Below are 26,321 nucleotides of genomic sequence, written 5' to 3'. Positions count from 1 at the left end.
TGAGCAGGAGCGAGGCACGTTATGATGAATTGGTGTACCGGTAATGTGATGGAGCTCCTTTGCTAGGGAAATTTTCATAATAACAGTGGGGTTCTTAGCAGCACTGTGTTGTGAAAAATAAAACTGCAGTGCCAGGGTTTCATCATTAAAGGAGATCAATCCTTTCTTCCTGGACCCTCTGTTCAGTCTGAGGGGATTGATGTGCGATCGCAGAGCAGTTCCGAAGCCCAAATATATTGCCCAGCCAATGGCAGTGTTAAGATATTTGTATTCATTTTCCTAGGGTCCTACAGCCCAATAAATTGCCATTGGAGGTTAAATCTGTTCAGGAGGAGAAAGAAAGAAAAGGGAGGAGACCAGGAAGAGCCATTGGGATGAAGTGAACATCTGCAGCAGATGACTTAGAATATCTAATCGATGCTGTGTGTTTTGAGTAGGTTAGTTGAAATCTCTAGCTTAGCATTTTTTAACCTCAGGGGATTTCAAATGTGGCTTCACTAAGAATGTTAAGCCATAATATTCAAGATGCTACTCAATAACTTTTAGAATTAAAAAACTTAATTGTCTAGTTGTAGGGGCATGCTACCAACATGGAAGTTTGGCTTGTAATGTTGTCAAATTTCCCTGGTACAGTAAAGTTATTAGAATTTTTAAGTTTTAAAATAAAGCACATGAGTAAGCTGATTTGTTATTTTAAAATCCAAGGTGTTCCCTTTGTGTGTGTCACCTTTTTTATGTTCAAAATCATTTCAGTAATAAAGAGCTAGGTGGCCACCATTTGTAAATGAACTAAAATAACCTTAAGCTCAAAATGAATTTACTTTATCATTTCTCCACATATAAACAGAAATCTAAAAAGTAGCTATCTATATGAAGGATAAATACTTCTCTGTTTACTGAGTCTTGTTTTGCTTTCAGTAGATATGATTTGCTATATATTTTTAAAAAGTTAAATGCTCACTTGGGTAAATTTTAAATGTTAGAAAAATAAAACCCATATGCTAAATCACTTAAACCATTATTTCCAAAGTACAAACCCATTGTTTGCTTTAAAACCTTACAATGAATATTCTATAGTATAAAGTCTAATTAAATGAATTAAACAACCATACCCCTTTACCAGAGTCATGAGTAAACGTTCAGTAAAAGGGCCAGATAGTAAATATTTTAGGCTTTGTAGGACATAAGGTCTCACATACAACTATGCAGTCTGCTGTTTGGGCACAAAAGCAGCCATAGGCAATATATAAAAAAATGAGCATTACTGTGTTCCAATAAATCTTTATATATAAAATCAGGCACAAACCATAGTTTTCTTCCCGGCTTTAGATTGCTGATCATCAGACTATTTGCTCCTATATGCCCTAAAATAATTGTTTAAAGCCATGTACCTTCTCAAACATTTTTACATTGACATCTGAAAGTTTCCTTCACAAGTTTAAGTGATTGCAAAGGTTATAATTTCTAGCATAGTATATAAAATCTTAAATATATCCAATGGAATCTAAATATCAAAGTGAATTGATACTCATCATTTTGTTTTAAAAAATGCATTAAAAAGTTGTTAGTTGAAAATTTTACATTATTCCTTTTTCATCTTGAATTTATATTTTTATTCTACTTCCCTACACAATTTTATGTTAACTTTTGAAAACTGCTTATTAATATTTTCAGCAACAAAAATGTATATGAAAAATGAAATGTGTGTGTAAATTTAAATGTTACAATTTCCTATGACTATAAGGCTTTTAAAAAATAGTCTACATTGAATTATTAAAATTATTAATGCACACTTATTAAAATTATAAATTTTAATAAATATTATTAAGTGTAAAAAACAAACATTGGAAATACAACTTTAATGAAACAGATGGGGCACCCCCCAGTTAGCTCATGCATTCATGGAAGAACATTATTTGGTGCTGATGAGACAGGATTGTCAACAGTTCTGTCCTATTGCTTGTTTTTTATTGATGGAAGCTCTGGTGAGCATTACTTACATAAGAAAATAGGTGAGGAAGGAAAGAGTTTTGTTTTAGCAGTGTCACTCAAATCTACGAACTCTGAAGTCACATGACAAAATTCATATAGTGATATATTATTAAGACTTATTTTATGATCACTAAGTGATCATTTTAACAATCTATCATTGAAACTTATTTTTAATGATCTATCAATTGACAGCATGACTAGATCCTCCTTCCATTTTATTAAAAGCAATGAATTAGAAAACACCTGCCCTTCAGGACGATTTCATACCTAGGCATTTCATCAGTATCACATCAGTATTTTGAATCGGCCCATTATTTGGGTCTCAAGAGATTTTTATACCCTGAGGTAAGGCACCATAATAAGATGCTGGTTAGGAGACAAATATGCCTTTCTTTTATCTAGTGTAAGAAGAGGATGTGAGAGGGAAAGTAAGAAAGGAAAACTCACAGGAGAGTTCTCAGGCAAATCTGCTTCAGACAAGAGAACATGGAAGTTGAACCAGAAATTGTTTCCCTTAAAACCATCTGTGTCTGTGTATCCCTTGGGAAATCTTATACTCCAGCGCCCCAGTTTGAAGACTGCTTATCTAGACAAATACACCTAATTTTCATTAAATAAAAATACTTTCAGCACTGAATCTCAGGAGATTCACTGGAGAAAACAATGAAATAAAGGAAAGGCAGTTGTGATAGGTTATATCGATTAGATAGATAGATGGATGGATGGTGGACTGACAGACGGATGGCTGGATGGATTGGGGGGGCGGTCATTGCTCTGTTAAATTACAAGAAAGCACTTACTTGGAAGAGAGTTCATCTGAATGCTATAGGAGCATCTGCCTTTATTTTACCCATGGGTACTTTTTGGTCACTCAGTTCAAAATTCTGTACATGCCCAGATCTGTCGAGCCAGGTCCGCTCAAGAGATCATGCCACGGAGAGACCAGTGAGAGTTTCTATCGTTGGAGCAAAAGTCATAGAAACACTGACAAAAACAAACATTTTAACAATTGTCCTGTGGAATGAAGTACTGTAGTAACTAGTGTAGAAAGCACATATGCTTGTTTTTCATTGCTAGGTGTATTAGAATAAAAAAAGCTAAATTGTATCACACAGCTTTATTGCAGTGTGATACTGACATCTCATTATGATGCACTGTGTTACCCATAAAAGCTTTTCTCTTCTGCCAACAACTTCCCTTTGTGTGCAAGGAGGTGGGGGAGTGAGCCCCAAACAAAATTCTGCCCTTTTTACTACCACTAACACTTCCTAGCCTATTAATCCCCCCAAAGTATATGAAGCCTATTATCAAATAGTTACCTAATGATCTCATATGGTTAAGCTGTGCAGTCGGACACCAGCAGCATTTTGCAGTATTTCAAATGTATGTGTTTGCCCTGTTGTGTGTGCCACAAGGGCAGGGACTGTCTTACCCCCCTGTATCTCCAGAGGTTCCCAGTAGAGCACTGGAGAGTATTTTGAACAAATTTTTTTCTTCTGTATTACTTTTTGAGCCTTCTATTAAAATGCCATATTAGCTTAGTTACTGCATACAGTGAATATTTTTCTGTTTTTAATTTTTATCAATAATGCCTTTATAGTGCTTTTTCCCGCGGAACACTGAACACTGGTACAAAGAACATGATCAGATGCAGAAATTTACTCTGTTTGTTCTGATTTCTGATATAATCAAGTTTCTTTAGCAGTGTAAGAACTGTTATTTGTACTGGAAAGTTGGTAGTGAAATAACCCTCAGATCACTAGAAACAGAGCTTTCCATTTGGTTGGTCTCCTAATGCAAAAAAGGCATCTCAGTGACAATTCCTTTGCCATACTTGCTTGATAGGACTTCTGGATGATTATTGCTCTTCCTGTGTGCTTGATGTCACTCTGCCTGACCTGTATCGGGTGCTCTGTAGCACTTTGAAAACACACTGCCACCCTCTTACGGCTTACATAGGCGTAAGATAGTGGCAGGATACTGTGCTTTGACTGTTTCAATTACAAGTATCTTTAATAAACAGTCATTCTACCCGTTTCCTTACTTGCAAGTACAGCTGTAAATAGGGAAAGTAGGAGTTCACATCTAGTCAAATTAAAGACCTGTTAAAGTCAAAGTAGTACAAGATGCTACAGTATTTCAGTCTATGACATTTAAATTCTAATATGTCTTCCTTGCGACAAAACCTTAAAGGTAATAGATTGTCACAACACGAATCCATTCTCATGACAAGAGATGTAATGAGATTGTCAGAAACCCAAACCCAACGTGATAACAGTCTGGAGATTATAATCTAGTTTGGTCCTGCCAAGAGCTAGATAGCATGTTTTGAGAATTGTATACTGTTTTTAAGTTGTAGTATGTTAATTATTTCTTTCCTCTAGGCTAAATTTGTGACTGAGATGTTGAATTTCGCTTCCCACATTCTTCCAACAATTGGATATGTTTTCCTATTTGGTTTTTTCAAATATTACATCTAGAATTAAAGAGCAAATATCCTAGAATGTGTCGCCTCTTTTCCCTCGCCCCCTGCCCCCAGTATGACAAACTTTAAGGTTTCTGTGTGCATGTAAGTTTAGTGGGGGTTTTTTTTTTCCTGCTCTATTCTCACAGCCAGCAATGCAGGAACGCACAGGAGGCAAATCACCGACCTTTTAGACCAAAGTATTCAAGTCCATTCCCAGTGCTTTGTCATCACTTCAGACAACCGCTACATCCTCATCTGTGGTTTCTGGGATAAGAGTTTCCGCGTCTATTCTACAGACACAGGTACCTGTTATTTTCTTCATCAGTGAACTAAAGTTTACTACGAATAGTATGGAGAGGCTTAGAATGCTTTCTCATCTTCTTTCCAAAAGTTACACAATTGTAAAATGTGTAAAATAAGGACAAGACTGTTTTCCCATTTCAAGCAAAAATCTATTATATAGTAAATTTCAACATGTTTTTCAGAGGCAGTTTTTTATACTAGGTTTGTCTCCCAAGCCTCATGTTTATAGAATGAATACCATATATATATGCATAATCTTATAGCAAGTGCACACACACACACACACACACACACACACACGTGTGTGTGTGTGTGTGTAGTTTTCCACTTTTGTATTATTCACAGGATTTTTTTCCTTATTGGAAATTCTCATTAAGTATATTTCTTGGGAATTGATGTCTTTCTTCCACCCAGTTCTGCATAGAATCTTGCTGAAAGCTACATATCATGAAGAAAAGCATCTGACAGGAGCCCTTGTTAAAATAAAAAAAGTTTAAGTCTGTACTCATTTGCATGCATCCCCTTAAGGGACAAAGCATGCTCAACTCAGTATTATTACAGGAGATCCAATCCTGTAAATGTTTACAAATTTTTGCATATAGGAAATTGAGAAACACTGAAAAATGTAATGGCGTCTCTTTAAAGTGTTTTAGAAACTGTTAAAGAATGAAATAAACATAAAGTAAATATGTAGTTGAACATCTGAAATGCAGTTAGAATGCATCTGAAGTGCATTAGAACATGATAGGTACTGTGGAAATACATATTTCAACTAAAATAATCGTGATGAAATATGGTAGGGATAGGAAATTCTTATTAATTGAAATTTCTAGTTAATTAAATGTTTTACAGTAAATCATCTTTTCGTCTTTTTAATAATTTTTATTAAATATATGAGCTACTGCTTTAGTAAGTATAGCATATTGAAAATTGAATTGTTGGTTATTCAAGGACTTTATCTGAAGTGAATGTTAATGACAGTATTATAAAATAGCTATGAGAAGGTAGGGGAAAATAGTTGAATACATACTGTTTGTAGAATAAACCCTAAAAGTTGTTTTTAGGTATGATCATATTTACTTTTCATTTTATGGAGTTGATAGTCTAGCTTTCTTATAATTTGCGTCTTTATTCTGTAGGACCAGAGGAAAAAAAACATCATAATACAAGTCTTTCTGATTAATTAAGCTTTTCCTAGATGTTTAGGTCTGTGAGTTTGATTACTATTGAACCTACTCCTTTAGAATTCTTTAAAAATGATGTGGGGATTGATGTTTTCCTAAACTATATTTATTATTATAATGAATTTTTTCTGATTTAATAATCAAATTTAAATTGTAACCTTTTGACTATTATGGTAATGACAACCTTAGCATTATACAACCTCAGATTATGTTCTTTTGCATCAGCTTTTAGATTAAAATTGTTACATCCTCTCACAATATTCTTTTAGGTTGTATGTTGTTTTTTGTTGTTTAAGACTTTATTGCTATTAAATTTACATACAGTAAAATTCATTCTTTCTGGCTTACAGTTCTGTTCATTTGGGCAGTGTGTAGAGTCCCCTACTACCACCACATTAAAGGTGTGCAGTGGCTCGGTCACCCTAAAAAGTTCCAGCGCTGTCCCTTTATAGTCAATTTCTTCCCCCATCTCAGCCTCCTCCCAACCATTGATTTATTCTTCATCTCTATAATTTTGCCTTTTCCGGAATGTCTTGTAAGTGGAATCACATATTATGTCAATCTTTGGTTTGGCATTTGAGGTTTCTTAAGTTTGTTGACATCCCATATCATTTTAAGAAGACATTGAATATTAATGTTTGTAAAGCTTACCTCACTTTTACATAATACTAATAATTAAAATAATTCTTACATTCATCACAATTCTTCAGAATTTACAGAATTCTTTCACATACATGATACTGTTTCAGCCTCACAGTAATCCTGTGAAATAAAATAGGTATCCTTATCCCCATTTTGCAGATAATGAAACTGAGGGTTACAAAGATTAAGTAACTTGCTGAAATTTGCATAGATAGTGGTGATCAAACTGGGCATTGGAGCCAGCTCTTCTGCTCTGAATGCAGCATTCTCTGTGCTTAGACCGTGTTATCTCACAGTGGTGTTACCTGTCAATAATCGGGTAGTTTGGAAAATGCTGTAAATTACAACATTAACTAGACAACATTCCTTTCCCTCTTTCTAAAAACCTTCCACTTCACTTTTTTCTATGTGTGTGTGTGTGTGTAAAACATGTTCATAAGAAGCAGCCTTATTTTAAACTTCATTGCCATGGGACTAACTTAGCTTGTACAATAAAAATATTTACACCTGCCAGAAACGTTGTGAAAAACCCTCAAATGATAGTCCTAGTGTCTTTCTTAGTATCTTGTATACAAACAGGCTCTGATGCTAGTTTTATTTAAGATAATTTGTTAGGTCACATATATGTTTGTGTTTTTATGATAATAGGAATGTGAAATATTTTCTCCTAAGTTTGGCAGAGAAGCATGGAAAAATTGTATGATCAATAATACATAATGGCAAAGTTATCACAAGTGTTAAATCTGATTATATTTTAGCACATAAGCCCCCCCCCCAAATCCTTCTCTTATTAGATTTGAGGGGGCGGGAGAGAGAAACATGGTTGTAACAGGAAATTCTTTAAACATAAATCATGTTTTCGAGATACAACCAGAACAGCAGAGGCAACAATAAAACCTTCCCTCGGCAGTGGGAATTATTTTCAGGCCACATTTTAGATTCAGTGGTGCAGTGTCCTGAGCTGGAATTTTTTTTATTTGTAGCACAACTGTCAAATAAAACATTAACTAGAAAATTTGTTCTGTCAAAAAAGGGATATTCTAGTGCTTGTGGTAATATTTGATATTAGTCTGTGGTGAGGTGGACTGGTATTAAAGGAAACAAAAAATAAAGGTTGAGGAACACTTACGAGATTATCAGAAAATAATTTACCAAAAAGAGCAGCAGGTATATATGCTGTGATTGATTTAGGAGGAGTGAACCTCAACCTTATAGCAATAACAAATATTGCTGAGGAAGGCTGCCTCAACAGGGAAAAGTAAACCTAAAAAAAAATATATGTTTTCCAGAGTTGAGCCCAAAGTATAAATTATAGAGAATAAAATTAATGTGTATTAAAATATGAAACCCTTCAGATGTAAATACTTAAATGTCACTCTCTCATTTCGATCATACCAGTCTAACTTTGTTCTACCTTATTATTCTCACTGATTCTCTTGTTCAGTTTTGTTTTTCTTTTACAATATGTATCACTACTCTGTTGGTGCTTGTTTAATGTCTCTCTGCCCCACTAGATAGTAAATACTATGAGGGCAGGAATCATATCTATTTGCCATGTCTATTTACCACCATATACGTGTTAAGGCCTAATGCTTGGTACTTAGTAGGTGCTCAGTAAATGCTTGCTGAATTAAAAATAATTGTGATAACTTTGGGGGCAAAAATTAAAAGCCTAGGAAATTTCAGTTTAAAAAGAACCCACAGTGACTGACGCTAACATTGTAGATACAGAGTGATGTTAACTAGTGAGAATTAATTGGAAAATTCTATCAATGTATTTCCATCTGTCCCACTTGTACATCTAAGTCTTTCCGTTTTGTCCTCACATGAGTTGGAAATGAAGCTCGTTACCAAGTGAACAGCTGCTCTTTTGCAAGCCTGCTGGAAGCACTTGGATTCCCTCTGCTGCGTGTACCTCCAGTACATGGTTGGTTATAGTTACTCACTCATCCTCACTCCTACAACCCACTGAATTGATGGGTATCAAATCTTAAATAAGCCTACTCTCAATAACATATTTAAATTGCTTCTGTAGTTTTTACTCTTCAGCATTTAGGTATAGGCTGAGGCCAGAGTCACCCTACATGATCTGGGCTCAAACATAATCACAATGCAGTATGTTCAGTTTTTTTCAGTAGTTAAAACTCACTGATTTAACTTTCATTTTTCTAATTAATAGTGGGTCATGGGACAAGCATTATGATTAATTTTTCCTGCTTATGATTAAAAATGCTGTATAAGAAGAGCAGGAGGGACTTCATCTTAAGGCTAAGATTCCATTTTAAAAACCAGGGAATTAGGAGGTCAGATTCCTAACATATTTTGTGGTAATGAGCCAATAACCAACCCTATCTTAAGGCAGGGCAGGCAGTCCGAAGTGATACGTTCGCTTGCTTGAGGGTAACCACTACCTTAAAGAAGAACAGGATCAAGAAATTCCTTGTGTTAAGTTTATCTTCCAGAATATCTAGAGAAAAGACTATGGATAGTGACATAATGTCTCTCGCTGGAGATGGACATCATGAGAGCACATGTCAAGCCTGCGCTTCCTCTCCCCGCCCACCCTTTGCCCCATTCTTGAAAGCCTTAGAAGACTGGAACCTAAGCCCTTGAGCGTGCCTCCTCTCTGAGGTTGCCTGCATTCCCCTTTCTTTGAGCGTGTACTTTGCCTTAAACAAAAGACTTTTCGTTGCTCAACTTCATGTTTTGTCTCTGCACTCTTCCAGTGGTAAGCGTTTTTTGTTCCTTGGCTTTTTCATTCAGTTTTCTAGGCTTGAGCACAAGTCTTCACTCTCTCTGTCCTACTTCAGATAAGCAGGGAAGGGCTGCAGGGATCTCCAATTTGGGCTTGCCAGTTCCTGCCGCCTGGGTGACCCCTACAGAACTGAGCTGCACGATCATGCTCTCTAGTAGCCTGCCCGAAAATCTCCTTTCTCTGCCTTTGGGAAGTTCTCAGAACATGATCTCCCTCCAGCCAATGCTCTGGGGCTCCCCCAAATCCTGGAGTGGTAGTGGCTTAGTTCCCATGCTGTGCAGAATCACGCAGACACTGGACGTCTGGTGACCCTGGCCTCAGGGGTTGGCAAGGGATCTGACCTACGTAGAGCAGGAGTTCAGTGAGCTTCCCTTCTCCCCCACCCTTGCTCTCTGCTGCCGGCACTGCTGCTGCCTTTCGCTACTGCCCTCACTTTAATGAATTCCTTCCTTACCTACATTCGTCTGACCTGCTTGAGAATTCTTCCTCATTCAGAGTCAAGAACCCTCCCAGGGCCAGGCTGAGACCTCCTTACAGCTCAGGGAGAGACCTCCCCAGTGCAGCAGCAGTCAGAGTGCATGCCCGACCTACTCTTTTGTCTTAGCCTTTATAAGGCCTGCCTCTACTCCAACCCCACCCATTTTACCACTAAACCTCTCCACTTTGTTCTTCATTTAAATTAGAAATTCTGTGAGAATTATTATACTTTTTTCCATATTTAATTTGCTCTTTTTCCTTTCCATTTTTTATTCTAGGTCTTGAATTCTTTACCATATTCCTTGATACAGCTAATTTTTTAAACGAAATGCATTGATGTAAACTTAAAAATTGAGGAAATTCAGAAGTGAACATTTTTAACATTTAGCAGTTAAAACACCCGCTTTGACTAAAGTCTATTCACAGGAGAAAAAAGATGTACAATTTTAATTGTGCGATTTGAGATCTAAATGAATCTGATTTTAAAGTTACTAATAGGCTATGTGCAACAGTAAAAATACTGAGACTTTCTGCCTGATTTAAACAAAGCATATTTCAGTATTTTAGTTCTAAATGTGCAGTCTTTATAATAACCTTTAGGTTTATTAAAATCAAGAATTCTAAAAATTTTATGTAAATACGTTTTAATTTTATTTATTATCTTAAAAAGTTAAATACACTTAAATGTCAATACTTATTTGAGACCTTAAGCTTTTGGATAGGTTATGATGTGTTCCAAGTTAAACGCAGAAACTTTTTAGGCATGTAAATTTTTTTCAGCTTAGTGGTCTTTTTCCTTGAGCATTTGAATTATACTTTTTATGACCCCACCAAAACACTTATCTAAAAAATAAAAAGAAACTTATGCTGAATATTAAAGGAGACATTCTATGACATTCATCTGTAGATTCAGTAGATATGTCAAAGGAAAATGCTAGCCAGAAACTACAGGGATGGAATGGAAGGGCTGCTACAGATATTTAATTCTTTAGACAAGTTTGGGTGAATTATAAATACTGTAGCTGTTTAAACAAAGACTCTAAAAGGTGGGGGGGTGTTTTACTTTTTTTCTGACACAGTTTTGTGAATATCTCATCCTGTGTCTGAAGCCCTAGGTGTGTAGTAAGTTTGCTGGGTTCCCCCCTGCCTGCCCCTTGTCATTTCAGCTAGATAAACTGCAGTGAACTTAATTTCATCATCGCTCCCCAAGGAATTTTCATCATTCAGACAACTAAAACAAAGAAAGTGACCTGGCTCAAATTGCAATCACAATATATTAGTCCTTTGATCAGAATTTAGTTCATGTAATCCTGAAATCCTGATTTGAAAAAAAGAAACTCTCCAAAGTGGCTTACATTGTCCTTGTGTAGATCACTTAAGAGAAAAGAAATGGAAGAATAAGAAACACATTAAATATTTACTAATTCAGAGGTGGGTTTGTATTAATGAAGTCTGAATTATACAGTATTTATAGAAAGGCTTGTAAGTTTTGATTTGTTTTGAATCAATAAAGAGTAGCTGAAGAAATTAATGAAATGGCTCCAAATAAGGGTTTTCTTGGGCCTGCCTTCATCAGTAGATATGATTCATTTGTAATTTATATCAGTCTCTGTATAATGATACAGTGTCATGGTCCTCAAATATTATTTGTTGGAATATTTTTAACATATGCTTCAAAAATGCTATTATCACTGTTCAATTGATTTTTTTGTTGTTTTTAATATTCAAAGGAAATTTTTAGGTTGGACCAATCAAATTTTACTGTAAAATCGGAATTATCAGAATCTGAGTTAATGCGCTTCATTATCTTGTAAGTTAAATGGTTCCTGGAATTTTTTTCTATTTTTTAGAAAACAATTGAAAAAAATTGTTTTGTGTTCCAGGAAAATTGATCCAAGTGGTGTTTGGCCATTGGGATGTCGTCACTTGCCTCACTCGTTCTGAGTCATATATTGGGGGAAATTGCTACGTCCTCTCAGGCTCACGTGATGCAACCCTTCTGCTCTGGTACTGGAATGGAAAAAGCAGTGGGATTGGAGATAATCCAGGTGGTAAGTACAATTTATTATATAAGTAAACTTTTACAAGTGATGGATGTATGACAACAGTTTGCAGTAAAGTTACCTTTTTCATTCTGGTGAAAGTGAAACTGAATCAAGTTCTTAGTTATAATTTAAGAAAGGTCTAGATAGCCCTATTATTAACATTTTGTAACCATTGATAATACAAAAGCAAGCATGAAATCTCATATTTCATATTATAGGTTATTCTTATGATCCGAAAATGCTAGTTCTTCATTGGAAATGGCTATTACCAAATAAAATAGAGGTGTTTCATTCATGAACAATAAGATATAAAAGAGCAATCACTATGTTGCTTATTGAATTCATATTTTAAAAGAGCAAAAGAAAAATTATAATTTCATGGAAATAAAACCAGTTTTATAAAACATATGCTTTCATTTACATATTAAAAGATAGGACAGATCATAAAAGGCCAATAAGAAATATTCAAATTGGTTCTTGGTTTCTCAGAAGGGAAATGAAAATGTTCACCAACAGCCTTAAACATCTTTATGAAAAACTATGCTGAAGGCAGTAAAACAAAAAAATGTGTAACCATTTAAAATTGTAATTCACAGAAGGCGAAAAAGGAAGCAGCTACCATTAAAACCAATCGCACACAGCTGCAGAAAAGAAATGGCTTTAGAAAAACACATTAAGAAGTAGGAAAAAACAATTAAAGGGACCACCTGAAAAACGCGAATTTAATTAAAATGATTATGACAACACTGATGAGTTCAGCAAGAATAGTCTTAGATTTTTACTTCATAAGGTAGAGCATTTTAGCTGCTCTTAAATATTTACAGTTTCTTAAAGCAAGTTGTAATGTATTTGGTTAAGGAAGGATCATGTTGTTCCTGATTACCTGGATACTCTGGTACGTAACATCTGCTAATCAGCCCCAAATTATGACGCAGTCTAAATAGGTTTAAGTCCATCATATTTGGGATTGACTTCTTAAAGCTGAGCTTATTAAATGTATAATATTTGTATGAATGTGAAACCTCTTTAAAAAATTTAGTCAAAAGCCAGTACAATTTTTTTAAGTATATGCAAACTATTTAATCAAAGCTGTTTCTGCTTTTTCTGAATTTTGTTTGGTGTGCTGGGTAAACACAGTTTTTGTTCCATCCTCAAATATATATATTTTAATCAAAACAGGGTAATTCCCTACACAAGTAGAATGCAAAAAATAACTTCAAGGCGGTGCTGCTATGGATATTAACAGTCTTTGTGATCAGATCAAACTTAAGTCTGTGTGTCTGTAAGGGCAGAGTAGTGTATATGTGTGTTTATTTCACATATTTACACAGACACCTCCGTTTTCTGTATAATTACAATAAAGTTTTAAAACATGTAAATTTCGGGGATTTTGTTTTTCCCGTTCTTTTGCAAAGTACTTCACGGTATGGACACTTAACCTTCTGCTCCTTTTTCCTTTCTGGCCTTTTAGGATGAGCATCTACTTTCAATTTGTTTTATTCTGTTTCTGTAAATTCAGTTATCAAGATCCACTAAACTCAGACAAACCTAGATTTGAGACAGATGATACATATACCATTTTGTTACTTACCTGAAAATGCTTAAGAACTTTCTCTTGCCTTAAAATCACATAAGATGTTTCACACATACACAGCAATCCAAGCATAAGAAAAAAATGTTTTGATTTTTATTTACTGACACATCAGGTTCTGTATGTTATCCACATTCATTACCAATGTGTACTCTGAGAAGTAGGTAAAGGCTTATTAGCTACACTTGCTTATAATTACTGTTCCATTTCAGAAATTTAAGTGTATTTTACAACTAGAAATATTCACCTTTTCCAGAAGGGAGAAATATATACATTTAGATACTTTATAAATCACCCTAGAAATGGTTTTTACATGCATGTTCTCTTAAAAAATGAGTCAAGTAGGATTGACCAAACCCTAGAGTTTCGAGTACAGCACATCTAAGTTCTCAGCTTTGTTGTGGACCTTCTGTCTTGTCTGTAAAATGAAAGCACAACAATAGTAAGTGACTGAAGGTGTTATCAGAAGCACTAGATGCTTAGAGCAAATAAATCACCTCCCAAACACCATCCTGTTGGCATGAGAGTATATATTATGATGTTATATTTTTCATAAAGCACTTCATCCATACTTCCCTCATTGTCTGCAATGTGGTGGACATCAACTCCTAGTAATGCTGGTAATGAAAAAAAAAATAAAAGAACGCAACAGCACTTGAATGAAAAATTTAGGAAACTCTAATGTAATCTTGACTAAATTACATTACCTTTCTCAACGTGAACCTCGTCCTTTCTGGCCCTTTTATAATGTCTGATGTCCCAATTTAATTTTGCTTTACTTTTGAAGGGTGAATCTGTGAGAAAGACAAATAGGCACTTTTTCATATAGGAGAATTTCCACACATTAGAATAGAAAAGTGAACAAGCCAGTCCAAGCTTTTCAAAAGAAAATGATGAACAAACAAAAACAAAGACAATTTTGCCACATGTGAACCGTGTTTAGCACATTCATGCAAGCCGGTTTGGATTTTATAAGCCTCTGGCTCATTGATGACTCCACAATGCAGCTGCCGAAGCCAGAGCTTCCAGAGGAGGACTTGTAGGTTACACGCTCATTGCTACATTGTATTTTGTGAGTGCAGTATAAGTGACCTTTAAGATATGGTCAGGCTTTTATATATATCATGTCAGTGTGGTCTATAAATGCACACAACACCTCAACTTAAATTTTTGAATTTAGACTTTCTCACTTAAAGGGAAAATAGATAAAGAAAGCTGGGCTGTTGCTTTTTCTGCATTTCATAGGTCTTATTCATTCAAGTATTTAGTTTTTTTATTCGGAAAATCATGAGAATAAGCTATTGATTTTGCTTGCTAGGGTGATAAGCCTATGCCATTTTCTGCAAATTTAAGTGCTATATGTAAAGTTCATAGCTTTATCACCATTTTTTTTAAAAAGCATGTTATCCAATATTAAAATGCTCATTGCTTGGGCAAAATCAGGCTAATACAAACTGGATAAAATATATGTAATATAAATTGGGACTTGAAGAAGGTTGAGCATTTTATGAAATCTGCTTAGGTTACATTAGCCTTGTTTTCCTGTATAACAGATAGTTTTTCATTGTCTCTATTGTCTTGGGATAGTTATCTCCCATGGAATGCAATTTTCTTATTGAAAAGAAAAATTAAGATAGGATTCCATTTAGTTGTAAATTTTTTTAAATGAAATTAACTAAGGACATGTCAGTGAAAGATATTTTCTACAGGGAGGTATCTCTCTCTGCTGTAGCCCTCTGTGTGGTTTGGGACTGAATCTTGTCCGCCAGTATGCTTTTCCTGAAATACTCATTCTTCCCTCAGAATAATGCTATGCATACTATACATTCCCAAATTTTGGAGAAAACATTCCCCAGTGCATTCAGTTGGCACTTAAATACTTCACACTTTGAACTGATCTCATAAGCAAGATAAAAATTTATAAATACTATTTATCCACTATTTTTATCTGGCATTAATAGATCATAAACTTAAAATTAAATGCTGATTAAGCATTTAAAAGTAAATATTTGTTAAGTATTTTTAGGCATCTTAGTAATTTTTTTTAAAGCCACAGTTGATTAGCTTAGAAGCAAATGGTTGCTGACTCTGAGAGTGTTGCATATATTTGTGCGTGTAGTATTTCAGTAAAGTAGTTTTCCATTCTCGCATTGTTTTTGATTTGATTGAAAGGTGGCATTTTGTTTTCCTCTTTGCAATCAGACATACTAATCTATGTCAGCTTTCTCTTTTGTGGGAATGGCGTCTAATGAAAAAAAAAACGAAATTTTTTTCATAACAACAAGATTCTGTTCTTTAAGAATATTTCAGCGCCGTTAATTAGAAAGGAGGTTTTATTAACCATAAGGCTAGCATTAACAGACCACAGAGCTGTTTTTTAAAGTACTGTATGCCATAGCTGCCCTGCCTCTGCTCTGTCTAAAACTTCACTTTGTTATACTCTCATCAATCACTTAAGTCATTACCGTAAATCCTACTGTTGTTAATTTTACTAGTATCACCCTAATGAGACATTCGTGCTATAATTAAAAATGAATTCTAACATTAAGGCATTCTAAATTTTTTTTGAATGAATTTAGAATGATCTTGCCATAAGACTGTAAATACCACTGATATACATAGACTACTCATCAAGTCTGTAAGAAAAGTAGTATAATAATATGTCCAGGTGTGACTTATTTACTAGTTGCCTCTGTGCACATGTGCTTATGCATATGTATATTTTTGTGCACTTACTTAGGAATTATGTTCTTTTTATCGCAAAGCATAATAGGTTTTACTGAAGCTACTGATAAATCCTTATTCTTTGTGTTGCCAAAATATAGGTGGATGTAACACAAACAGTATTACTGTCCGTAAGTAGGCGTCCTAGAGCACCATCTGCTGGATGCGTTTGGGGACTTGCTGTTGACAAATTTGAAAATCAGGACTTGATGGGACAGGTGCACTTTGTTTTTAATGGCCTGTCATGTGTTATTTATGGGTCACAAATGCCAAGATATGTACTTTATGTCGAACTGTATTAGTTTGTAAAAGAAATCACTTTCTTCCTTCTTTTGCTCCACCCTAACCTTTGCTCACTTATTATAATGCCTATCGTTTTTGAACCTAAAAGTAAAATATATGTATATATATATATTTTTTTTTTTTTAAGGAAAAGGAAGCACAATATATGCCTAATAAAATAAAGCATCACTTCATCATGAGATGAACTCTTACCCTATAGATGACAGGTCTTCAGTAAGTTATAGTTGAAGGCAATTGTTCGGATGATATTTTAACTTTAGGTGCCTTATGTTCACAAGACTCTGACTATGAAAACAGGGCTTGAAACAAGAAGCCTTTTTATACCTGTGGTATGACTCTTGATCTGAATCTTTGTCAGGAGCATGAGTCCATGCACATATATCATCCAGAGCTTTCCTTGTGGCCTGGCGTTTGGTGTCCACCATTGCACTAACCCTAAGATTGCCCTGTATTTTTCTTCTTCCTTGAAGAATGTATCAAGTAGGGTTTGAAGCAGTATGTTGGCAGTGTTCAAGTTCAGGTGACATTAAAACTACATCTGTGAAATTCTCCAGAAGGTCCAGGATGTTTAGTGCCCCATGATGTAATGCAGACCCTCGAGTTCCAGCAAAACAACTCTGTATTTACTGCTTGTAACTAATAGTATATGTGGTAAAAGGAATTATATTCATATGGCAAATGAATACAACCTTAATGCGCACCATATGCAGAGTGGTAGGGTGATGTGCCAATATATCACATTTATTTACCTTGTTTAGTTGCAGAGAAAAATGGCTGTACCATTCAGCCGGAGGCTGTAGCCATATAAATATGAGAACAAAAGAACTGATGATTTATGCCCTCGAAACTATCTTCATATGTAGACTTCACCAGTGCCACACCAAAGAGAGTTGTTTGCCTAATACTTTATGCTTAGATAGGAAATTTAATTTCAGACATTGGCTGGAATTAATCTAAGAAGCTACAAATTCCCTCTAGTTGACTAAGGTTCTTAAAATGTTGAATGTGTCTTCTTTCACTTAACTGAGGCTGAATATACTCTGAAATTACAAGCTGCTTCCTTCATCATTTTTGAACCTAAAAGTAGGATTCTTCTGCTTTTAGAATATTGCATAAAAGAGAGAGAGAGAGAGTGTGTGTGTGTGTGTGTGAGACATTATTGTATAAACTACAAAGGGTATTTAATTAAGACCTCCTGGAACAACACATTAGACTGACTTTGCCACCTTCCAAGAAGTTCATTTCATTAGAGAAATTGTATGGTGGCTTTGTGCGCATGTAGCTCATATTGTACTTTAGGTATTCCTGAGAATTTATGAAAGGAAGCCCATTTTTATGTGAAATTAAGTACTTAAATGCCTCAACTGGTTTATTTTACAAAGCAACAATTGCCCTGTTTTTTAAAGTAGTTTTTCTCATATTCAAATAGGTTTGGTCAGACTTCAGATTTTGGGTTTGAAGTGTTTTTAGGAAAGAAGAATCCTTAGAATTCTTTCTGCTTCTTGTGCCTTAAGGCTTCATGATTTTTGAGCTCTTTAGCTTTTATTCTTGTGCTTGTAACTTTCTACACCTGAAAGGTTGCTTTATTCCCGTGGGGTGAGTAGGGGCATGATGTTTTGTTTGTTTTAATTGCAATCTAACAGACATAACACTGTATTGGTTTGAAGTGTGTATGACTCAATATATGTATATATCATGAAATATTACTGCAATATATCTAGCTAACATCCCTTACTGTACATCCTGTGATGTGAACCTTTAAGATCTACTCTCTTAGCAACTTTCAAATACACAGCACAGTATTATTAACTACAGTCAACATGCTGTATGTTAAACCTCTGGGACTTATTTATTTTATAACTGGAAATTTGTACCTTTTGACTACCTTTTCCCATTTTGTCCAATCCCCCCTCCTGCACACCTCTAACCACATCCCCTCCTTGGGCAACCACCAGTCTCTTCCCTGTATGTGTAAGTTCATTTGCGTTTTGTTTTTAATTTTTAATTTTACATTCCTCATATAAGTGAGATCATAATGGTATTTGTCTTTCTGTCTCTGGTTTATTTCACTTATTATAATGCTCTCAGGGTCCACCCATGTTGTCGCAAATGGCAGGAGTTCTTTCCTTTGTAACAGCTGAATAGAATTCCATTGATAGATCTATATCATTTTATTCATTCATCCATCAGTGGACACTTAGGTTGTTTCCATGTCTTGGCTATTATAAATAATGCTGCAGAAAATATGGGGGTGCAGATATCTTCTCAAGTTAGTGTTTTCATTTCCTTTAGATAAATACCTAGAAGTGGACTTGCTGGATCATATGGTGTTCCTATTTTTAATTTTTTGATGAACCTCCATACAGTTGTCCGTAGTGGCTGCACCAATCTACGGGCCCACTGACAGTGCCCCAGGGCTCCCTTTTCTCCACATCTTTGCCAGCACTTGTTATTTCTTGTCTTGTTGATAACAGCTATTCTAACAGGCATGAAGTGATATCTCATTGTGGTTTTGATTTGCATTTCCCTGATGATTAGCAATGCCGAGCACCTTTCATGTACCTGGTGGCCCACCTGTATGTCTTTTTTTTTTATAAATACCTACTCAGATCCTCTGCCCATTTTTTTAATCAGATTTTCTAGACTTCATTAATTTTTTTTCACTATTGCATCTTTATATATTTTGGATATGAACTTATCAGTATATGATGTGCAAATATTTTCTCCCATTCCACAGGTCACCTTTTCGTTTTGCTGATGGTTTTCTTTGCTGCAGCTTTTTAGTTTGGCATAGTCCCACCTGCTCTGGTTTGGTTTGGCTTTACTTTTGCTGCCTTGGTTTTGGTGCCAGATCCAGGGTGCTCCTGATGTAAGGACCATCTGCAGTTTTCGTTAGTGCCTTACTTATGTATCTTTAACAAAGGAACTTTTAAAATATTAACAAAGACACATTACAAAGAATTGCATGTGACTTGGGTATTTAAAATAGATAAAAATAGTTTTTAATTTCAGTTACTATTCATCAGAATCCTACTCCTGATGTGCATATCAGAAAATATGGACATTTTATTTTAATAACTATCTGCATTCTTTTTGAAGGCAGAATTTGCTAAGGCTTATTATGTTGCTGGACACCCATATATAGTAACATGAGCTATCAATGAATTAGAGCCAAAGACGAGCCCCTATGTGGGGAGTCAGCAAATGAAAAAAAATCTCAAGAGAGGAAAAAGAAATTTAGTTTAGTGCAGTTTGATATGTCCACATAATGAAATACTGTACAGCCATAATGTGTTATGAATCTGTGATAGTGACATGGAAAGATATGCTCTCTGTATTATTGAGGGTAAAGGTCATCAAACTACATGTATGATGATATATTTTAGATATCTGGGTCTGTGTGTCTACTGTTACTACTACTAGAGGATACTGGGTGCTCACCACCTGCCTGGCACTGTCCTAAGCACTTTACATTGTAACTCATGAATCCTCAGAGTAGTCCTTTGGGGACTATTACTGCCCTTGTTTTATAGATGAGGCACAGAGAGATTATAAATATGCTTGTACCTGCCCTGAGCCTTGTGGATGGTGTGTGTTACTAGACCTGTGCGAACCTGCCCAGAGGAGGTCACACAGCAATGATGAACCTAGGTCCAGACTTGGGTGCTACAGTCCAGAGGCACCATTCTTAACCACTAAACTATTTTTAATTTTACTTAATTGGTGGACCATCAGCTATAGAGAATTTGATTCAACCCTGGCACTAAAGCACTCAGTATTTGGAAAGGACAATGTAGAATTATTTTTGTTATAGTGAATTCTTACGTTAATATATGTCATGATAGGATTTTGTAATTTTTAAGTATTATTTATTATAATTACACAATTAAGGTTATACTATAAGTATACAATTGTAGGTACATACAAACCCATTTTCTAATGTAATTTAGAGGATAATTCCATTGTTACAAATTTTTATGTAAATATGTATCAATATTATCTCAATCACAGAGAAGAGAAAGGTTATAAACCAAGAACTTAACAATTGATTTTATATCAATATTATGTCATCTTGCATTAATAATTCTAATAGTATTTAGAAGAGGAAGCTACCAAAACTTACTATCTGATTGTTGTCACCCCCTAAGTGCAGGTGTGGCTTATTTTCTATAGTCTATATGTTTAACCAAATTAACAGATTTTCAACAAAGAGACATGATGGATAGAGAGGAGAGGAAGGGTTGGTGGAGATGGAATGAACAGAACAAATTTCAAATAGCTTCTCTTTACATAATTGTAGTGTTTTAATTACCATTGAAAAATTAGGAAGTTAATGGGAAAGGTTCAAGAAACATTTAACAGCTAACCTCATTTCCTCTACAGAAAAGCCATTGCCTTTCTTGATATGCCATTATGGTGAGCCACATGAGAAAGCCTAGTATTCAATTTTCACATGGTACTTTTTTCTCAAGAAATGTTTTGTAGAAATCAAAATGTAGTTAAATGGAACAAAAGGCATGTGCAAAACACAAGTATCCATCTGTAGAAAATGACTGGCACATATTATGTAATACTTAGATTTTAAATAATCTATATATACATAATAACTTATGTATTTAGGCTCTTAAACTTACATTTAAATGATTTTTTTTTAACAAAGCCGGGTTTCTTGTTTGTTTTACTTCTCTATGAAGTCAGCTGGTATTAGATTTTAGTACTGTGGAAAATTATCTATCTTTTTATTTAAGGACTTCATTAATTGACATTATTCATTTTGTATAAAAATTCAGTTGTAACAAATAGTTTGGACTTCAGTACAGCCTTTTGACCTTTCCAGGTATAGATATTCATAATTTGCAGGTTTATAGTAAGGTGAATAAAAGCCTGATCCAATGACCATTTAAAATCAAGTCATTTATAAATAAAAGGCCATATTGCATTTGCCTGCCTGCTTCTACAGTGCATTGTGTATAAAATGCCCAATAAATGTTCGAACAAAAGAGTAAAGGGAAGAATGAGTAAACAAATGGGAAATACTAACTTCTGGTCCAGGAGTCATCTAAACTAAGTATTAATTGGAAGAACTAATTTTATTTCTACAAAACTAAAAAAGGGAAAATGTTGACCCAAACTTCATTTCATATCAGATGGTATGAAAAAAAATGGTAAAAGAATGGAGGGGATATTCTCTCTTCTAATAACATACTTAAACTGCTAATGAGAACTTTGCAGGACATTTTTAAATAATTTAATTTTCAGAAGACTGAGAAGATGATGCCAAAAATACCAAGAACCTTATTATTTTTTTTAATGTAATTCAAAGTTTGTCAGAAATACATGTCAGGTCTATTTTTACCTGGATTATTAATCTCCTTTGCTTTAATGGAGACAGATCTTTTGAAGTATTTTCTCATTGGATATTTATGAACAGGATACTAGAGAAATTACTGTTTGTTCTTCTCCTTTTTCAGGAATAACTTTAAGTGGCTCAGAGTCCATTTGTTGTAGAAAGACACTTAGTGTTATGAAGGCACCAAAGAAACACATTTAATAAAAACGTTTGTTATTCTGCCTTAATGGTGTATAGCATTTCACCTAAAATTTATAATGATAGGTCCACCGTAAGTGCTACCTGGGTATTAGGGGCCTCTTGTGCTGCTTAAATGCCAGTTGCGTCTGTAACAGTGCCCGTTAGGTTAGCACTGATGCTCAGAATTCATACTGAGAAAAGCACATCTGTAGGAACTGGTGCGTCCTGGTGTTCGTGGCAGGCTTTGGACTGTCTTTAATCTCCTCTGACTTGTTCATCTTCTTTAAGGCCATCCATAAAGATGCACTGAGTATCCTTTTCAACCTTTGGGTAGGATTTGCATCAGTAGTCATAAACCTGCTCTCCGGACAAAGACACCCTTTCCTTTGAAGTAATTGCTCAGGCTTTTCAAAGCAGTCCAAGAAGTCTATCCTCTTTCTCTTTTTATTTTTCTCTAAGAAGGGTTTGAAGTGTAGCCCCTTAAACTAGCAGCAAGATAAATTTTTCTCTCAGCTTTATTGAAAGCCATGACGATTTTTCAAGCAGTAAGACTTTAAAAGGTTCTTAAGGGAATCTGTTCTGCTTTATGATCTAGCTTTTGGTAGATCTTCCTATCTCAGAAAGCAAAAGTAGAGACTGTGTGTGTGCATGAACTACTACAAATTTTTATCAAAGAATTAACCTGATATTTTTCAGGAGACATTTTTTTCCTTCTTTTTATTTGGTTTAGAGATATCAGTGAGAGATACCGATCGTTTTGGGGTATTTGAAAAAGTAACATATGGCCAAGTATTGTCTTATTTGAGCCTCATTTCCCTCCCTAGGTATGAACTCTGTGGGCTGGTAAGAGGTTGGGAAGGACAGATTTCGGTGAGTGCTACAATGACAAGGAGTTATGTGGCTTCTAGATTTTGTTTCTAGGCTTTCCAAATAGAAAGACACAAATCTGTAGGGGTTTTGTCTCTCCTTTCAGCAGGATGTTATTGCTTGTGCTCAGGATCCAGGGTGATGTGTAACAGTGTAACATCAGAGAGGTAAATAGATTCTGTAAACCACATAGAAATGTATTCTGCCTCTGATTGTCCCTCTACCCTAATAATTTCATCTCAAGTGGTTCCCAAAATATCTGTTGAATTTAAACAGTTTAGACCTGTTGGCTTTAAGTCCCATAGCATATCATTCTATTTGCTATAGTGAAATTTTAAGATTTAAAACATTTGGTTTATTAGAACTAATCAAAACCCATCAGCTATTATTTTGAACAGATACTTGATGAGCAAATGTAAAGAACACTCGATCTGCACAGCAGATAATAAAGAGAGCACACGGTTCAGTCTTTAAGCAAGACTAGAAATAGCTTTTCTTGAAGGAATTTATCCCTCTCCTTATATTGCTTGTGAGTTTTTAGAGGCCATTCACATGCGTTCCTAAAGGGCGGGAAGTTATGTAGCTCAGTCTTTCACTGTGTTAGTGAAGTGTTTGTGAAGCCAGTTACCTGAAAAGATTCCAGCAATCATGTCTACCCTTATGCTTTTAATTTGTTGTTTTTCTCTTCCTTTCCTCTTCTTCCCCCCATACCTCCCCCTGTATTTCCTGAACTGTCTAACTTGCTTCCTGGGTTAGAGAACATTTTACTTAGAGATCAGGTTCTAGGAAAAGAAAAATCTTTTCAGTTTTGAAATTATGCATGTGTGTGTGTGTGTGTGCTCATTTGTGGAGGTGGAAATTATTGGTATAGTATGAATTATTGGAAACTGATATTTTGCAAGTAAAGCATACTTACAAAAATCTTAATTATGAGTTTGCAAAAAAGGATGCTTTTACGTCTTAACCCACTTCATGGGGCTAATGTGAGGCTTCCTAAACTCTAGCTTTATAGTCATAGAAAATTCACAGTATTTCAACTCATTTACACTAAAGAAAGAAATGCAATTGACAGCAATCTCACTGCCTTCCCACGTTCCTTAGAAAATATTCTTAGATGCAGAAAACCAAATGTTAGCACTGACATGCTCAGGTGGCGGAGTCCCTTGGGCACCCACTCCCCACCTGCCCTTGGTGTCCTCGGGCTAACACCTGGGGGCTTTCAGTTGTCATCAGTGTCCCCTCCGGCCTCCCCTCTTCACTGGAGAACTCCCAGAGGGTTCTAGTTGAAACACAGCTCTTACCCCTCCATAAAGGATAATTATGGAAACGTAAAAGGAACAGTCACGCTGAAAATGTGTTCCTTAGATATGAATGATTTTAATTCTTGATTTTAAAAATTGTTGCCAATAGATACAATTAGGCATTAATTTCAAAGATAACATTGGGCAGTATTTTTGTGGACTGTAGAGCATTTTGGGAAAAGGGAAAATTATGAATCTGTGCTAATATATCTGTAACTTTTTAAAACATTTATTTCTGATTTTTGTGGCAGGACTTACCTTGAACAGAAATTGCATTATTTGCTTCTTTAAAAATTTCCCAAATGTGTGTGCTTTTTAAGGAATTGTAGTTGATCTTGTAACAAATTTTTTGGTTTAGAAAATGTCAAGTGAACTTTGTAATTAAGGTGAGATTCCCTCCACAAAGAGGTTTCTAAACTTTAAATCAGATGAAGTCTAGCCCCTTTCCACTTATCCCCTTGCCTTTTAATATGTCATTTGAGGCCTCCCTCTGTCACTGGACACAAAGGCCTGTCCCAGCGGCTGCAGCATGTGGCGCAGTGCATGTAGTACAAGGTTTGATATGATGCCCATTTACTTAAATCTCACTCAGAAGTACCTGTAGTCACCAAGCCATAGAGGACCCTGGGGACGCAGCTGTGCAGTACAGGCCACAGAGGATGCATTGTGATAATGACGTGTAATGGAGACCCACACAGTAACTGTGGCTGCAGTGAGTGCAGTCAGGCGGGAAGTGCAAGCAAGGCCCCTATCCTCCCAGGAGAGGCCCCCACCTGGGTTTGGTCATGGATCTCTGTGCATTCAGTAAAAACTGTTTTCCTTCCTTCCCTCCCCACTCCCGCCTCCCACCCCTGGAATCCCCAGAAAAAGATAGGCATGTACATAGATTTTTGCATGAAATTTCAGAGAGAGTTCTAGCATAAAACCCTCTAGCAGAGAGGGTTCAAGGCAACATCAAAGCCGCTGCAATGAGGGCTAGTTTAATTCTTCTTACAGCCAGTATTTGCCTCGCAAGGACAGCAGGTTTCCGCTGGGTTTTCCCTGGCCTGCCTGCCTTTTCTCTCCAGAGCGGGTGACTGTGCCGAGGACTGTCAAGGGTCTAGGGTTAGTATGACAGGTTACCCTCTTCCAGAGTTCCACAGCTACTTCTAGTGACCCACTTTCTGGACACATCGGCCCCCTTTGGATTACACAGTATCATTTATCAATCATACTATAAAAGCCATCCAAATCAAGAAAATCTTATAATGCCAACAGAATCCTGTACTCTAGTCCCATTTATAAAGGCTTTTTGTGTCTTTGTCCTTAGAGATTATAAAAGTAGAGGACTGCAAATGGTATTCTTCGGGCTGACTATGGAATGCAGCTCATCCTGTGGCCTGGCATGACTTAAACTACAAAGGAAATCAAGCCAGTTATTATTTTGTCTGTCTGTGTCGTGGGGTGCGTTGCTTATTAGCCAGCCACAGTTTGTTTCTTTCTCATTTGGGACTGAAATAGAGGATGACTTCTACTTGCGAAAATGTTTTGAAATATCTTCCATTAGTTGGACGCCCCTCCTTGGGTCCCCCTTCTTCAGGCCTCTCCCCTAATGTTCAGTTGCTCTCAGTAAAGAGCTCTCATGTAAGAGTTTATTTCTCTGCTGTTCTTTGAGTGAACCATAGGAAAACACACTTGGTGAGATTCATATGTCAGGATGATAGGTGTTTCAGAGCAGCGCTCGGTCCCACCGTCTTCACTGTGACAGGGTCTCTGCGGCCCACGAGGAGGAAGATAGGCAGGGGCCGCCTTTCTGTGAAATGTGAATAAAGCCAAAGTCATCCCTGCTTGTATACTCATCCATCCATAAATCATCTAATCAAGCAGCTTATATTTATGTTTGGACCGTATCTGAGGCATTTATAACACGGATTTTTGTCTTATTTTACTCTGAGTTTTCAGCCATTGTTGTTTGATAATCCATAAGGATTAGAAATTTAGCAACATGTGGTCCTCAAACTATATTATATAATTTGAATCTAGTCTTAAAATCGGATTTTTGGACGCATCCTCAAACTATAAATGAACAGTTTAGGCGTTATGGGAGCTAGGAACAAGTTGCGGATTATTTGAGTAGAGGGAGAAAAGCCCCTGTGTGAAC

The 26,321-nt window shown here is 35.8% G+C and overlaps 1 protein-coding gene across 2 annotated transcripts in view; it reads left to right on the top strand.

Moving 5' to 3' along the window:
* The window catches only part of LRBA (LPS responsive beige-like anchor protein), a 760,266-nt gene that overhangs the window by 720,439 nt on the left and 13,506 nt on the right, over positions 1–26,321 (top strand). For both annotated transcript variants that reach the window (XM_036887834.2, XM_057493634.1), the window contains 2 exons: positions 4,606–4,761; positions 11,704–11,871. In XM_036887834.2, coding sequence (XP_036743729.2) covers positions 4,606–4,761; positions 11,704–11,871 — 324 coding nt within the window. The remainder of the gene's footprint in view (positions 1–4,605; positions 4,762–11,703; positions 11,872–26,321) is intronic.

The sequence above is a fragment of the Manis pentadactyla genome, chromosome 1 (genome assembly GCF_030020395.1).
Source record: "Manis pentadactyla isolate mManPen7 chromosome 1, mManPen7.hap1, whole genome shotgun sequence".
Lineage (NCBI taxonomy): Eukaryota > Metazoa > Chordata > Mammalia > Pholidota > Manidae > Manis > Manis pentadactyla.
Note: the sequence above shows the minus strand (reverse complement) of the source record. Positions and strands in the feature narration are given on the sequence as shown.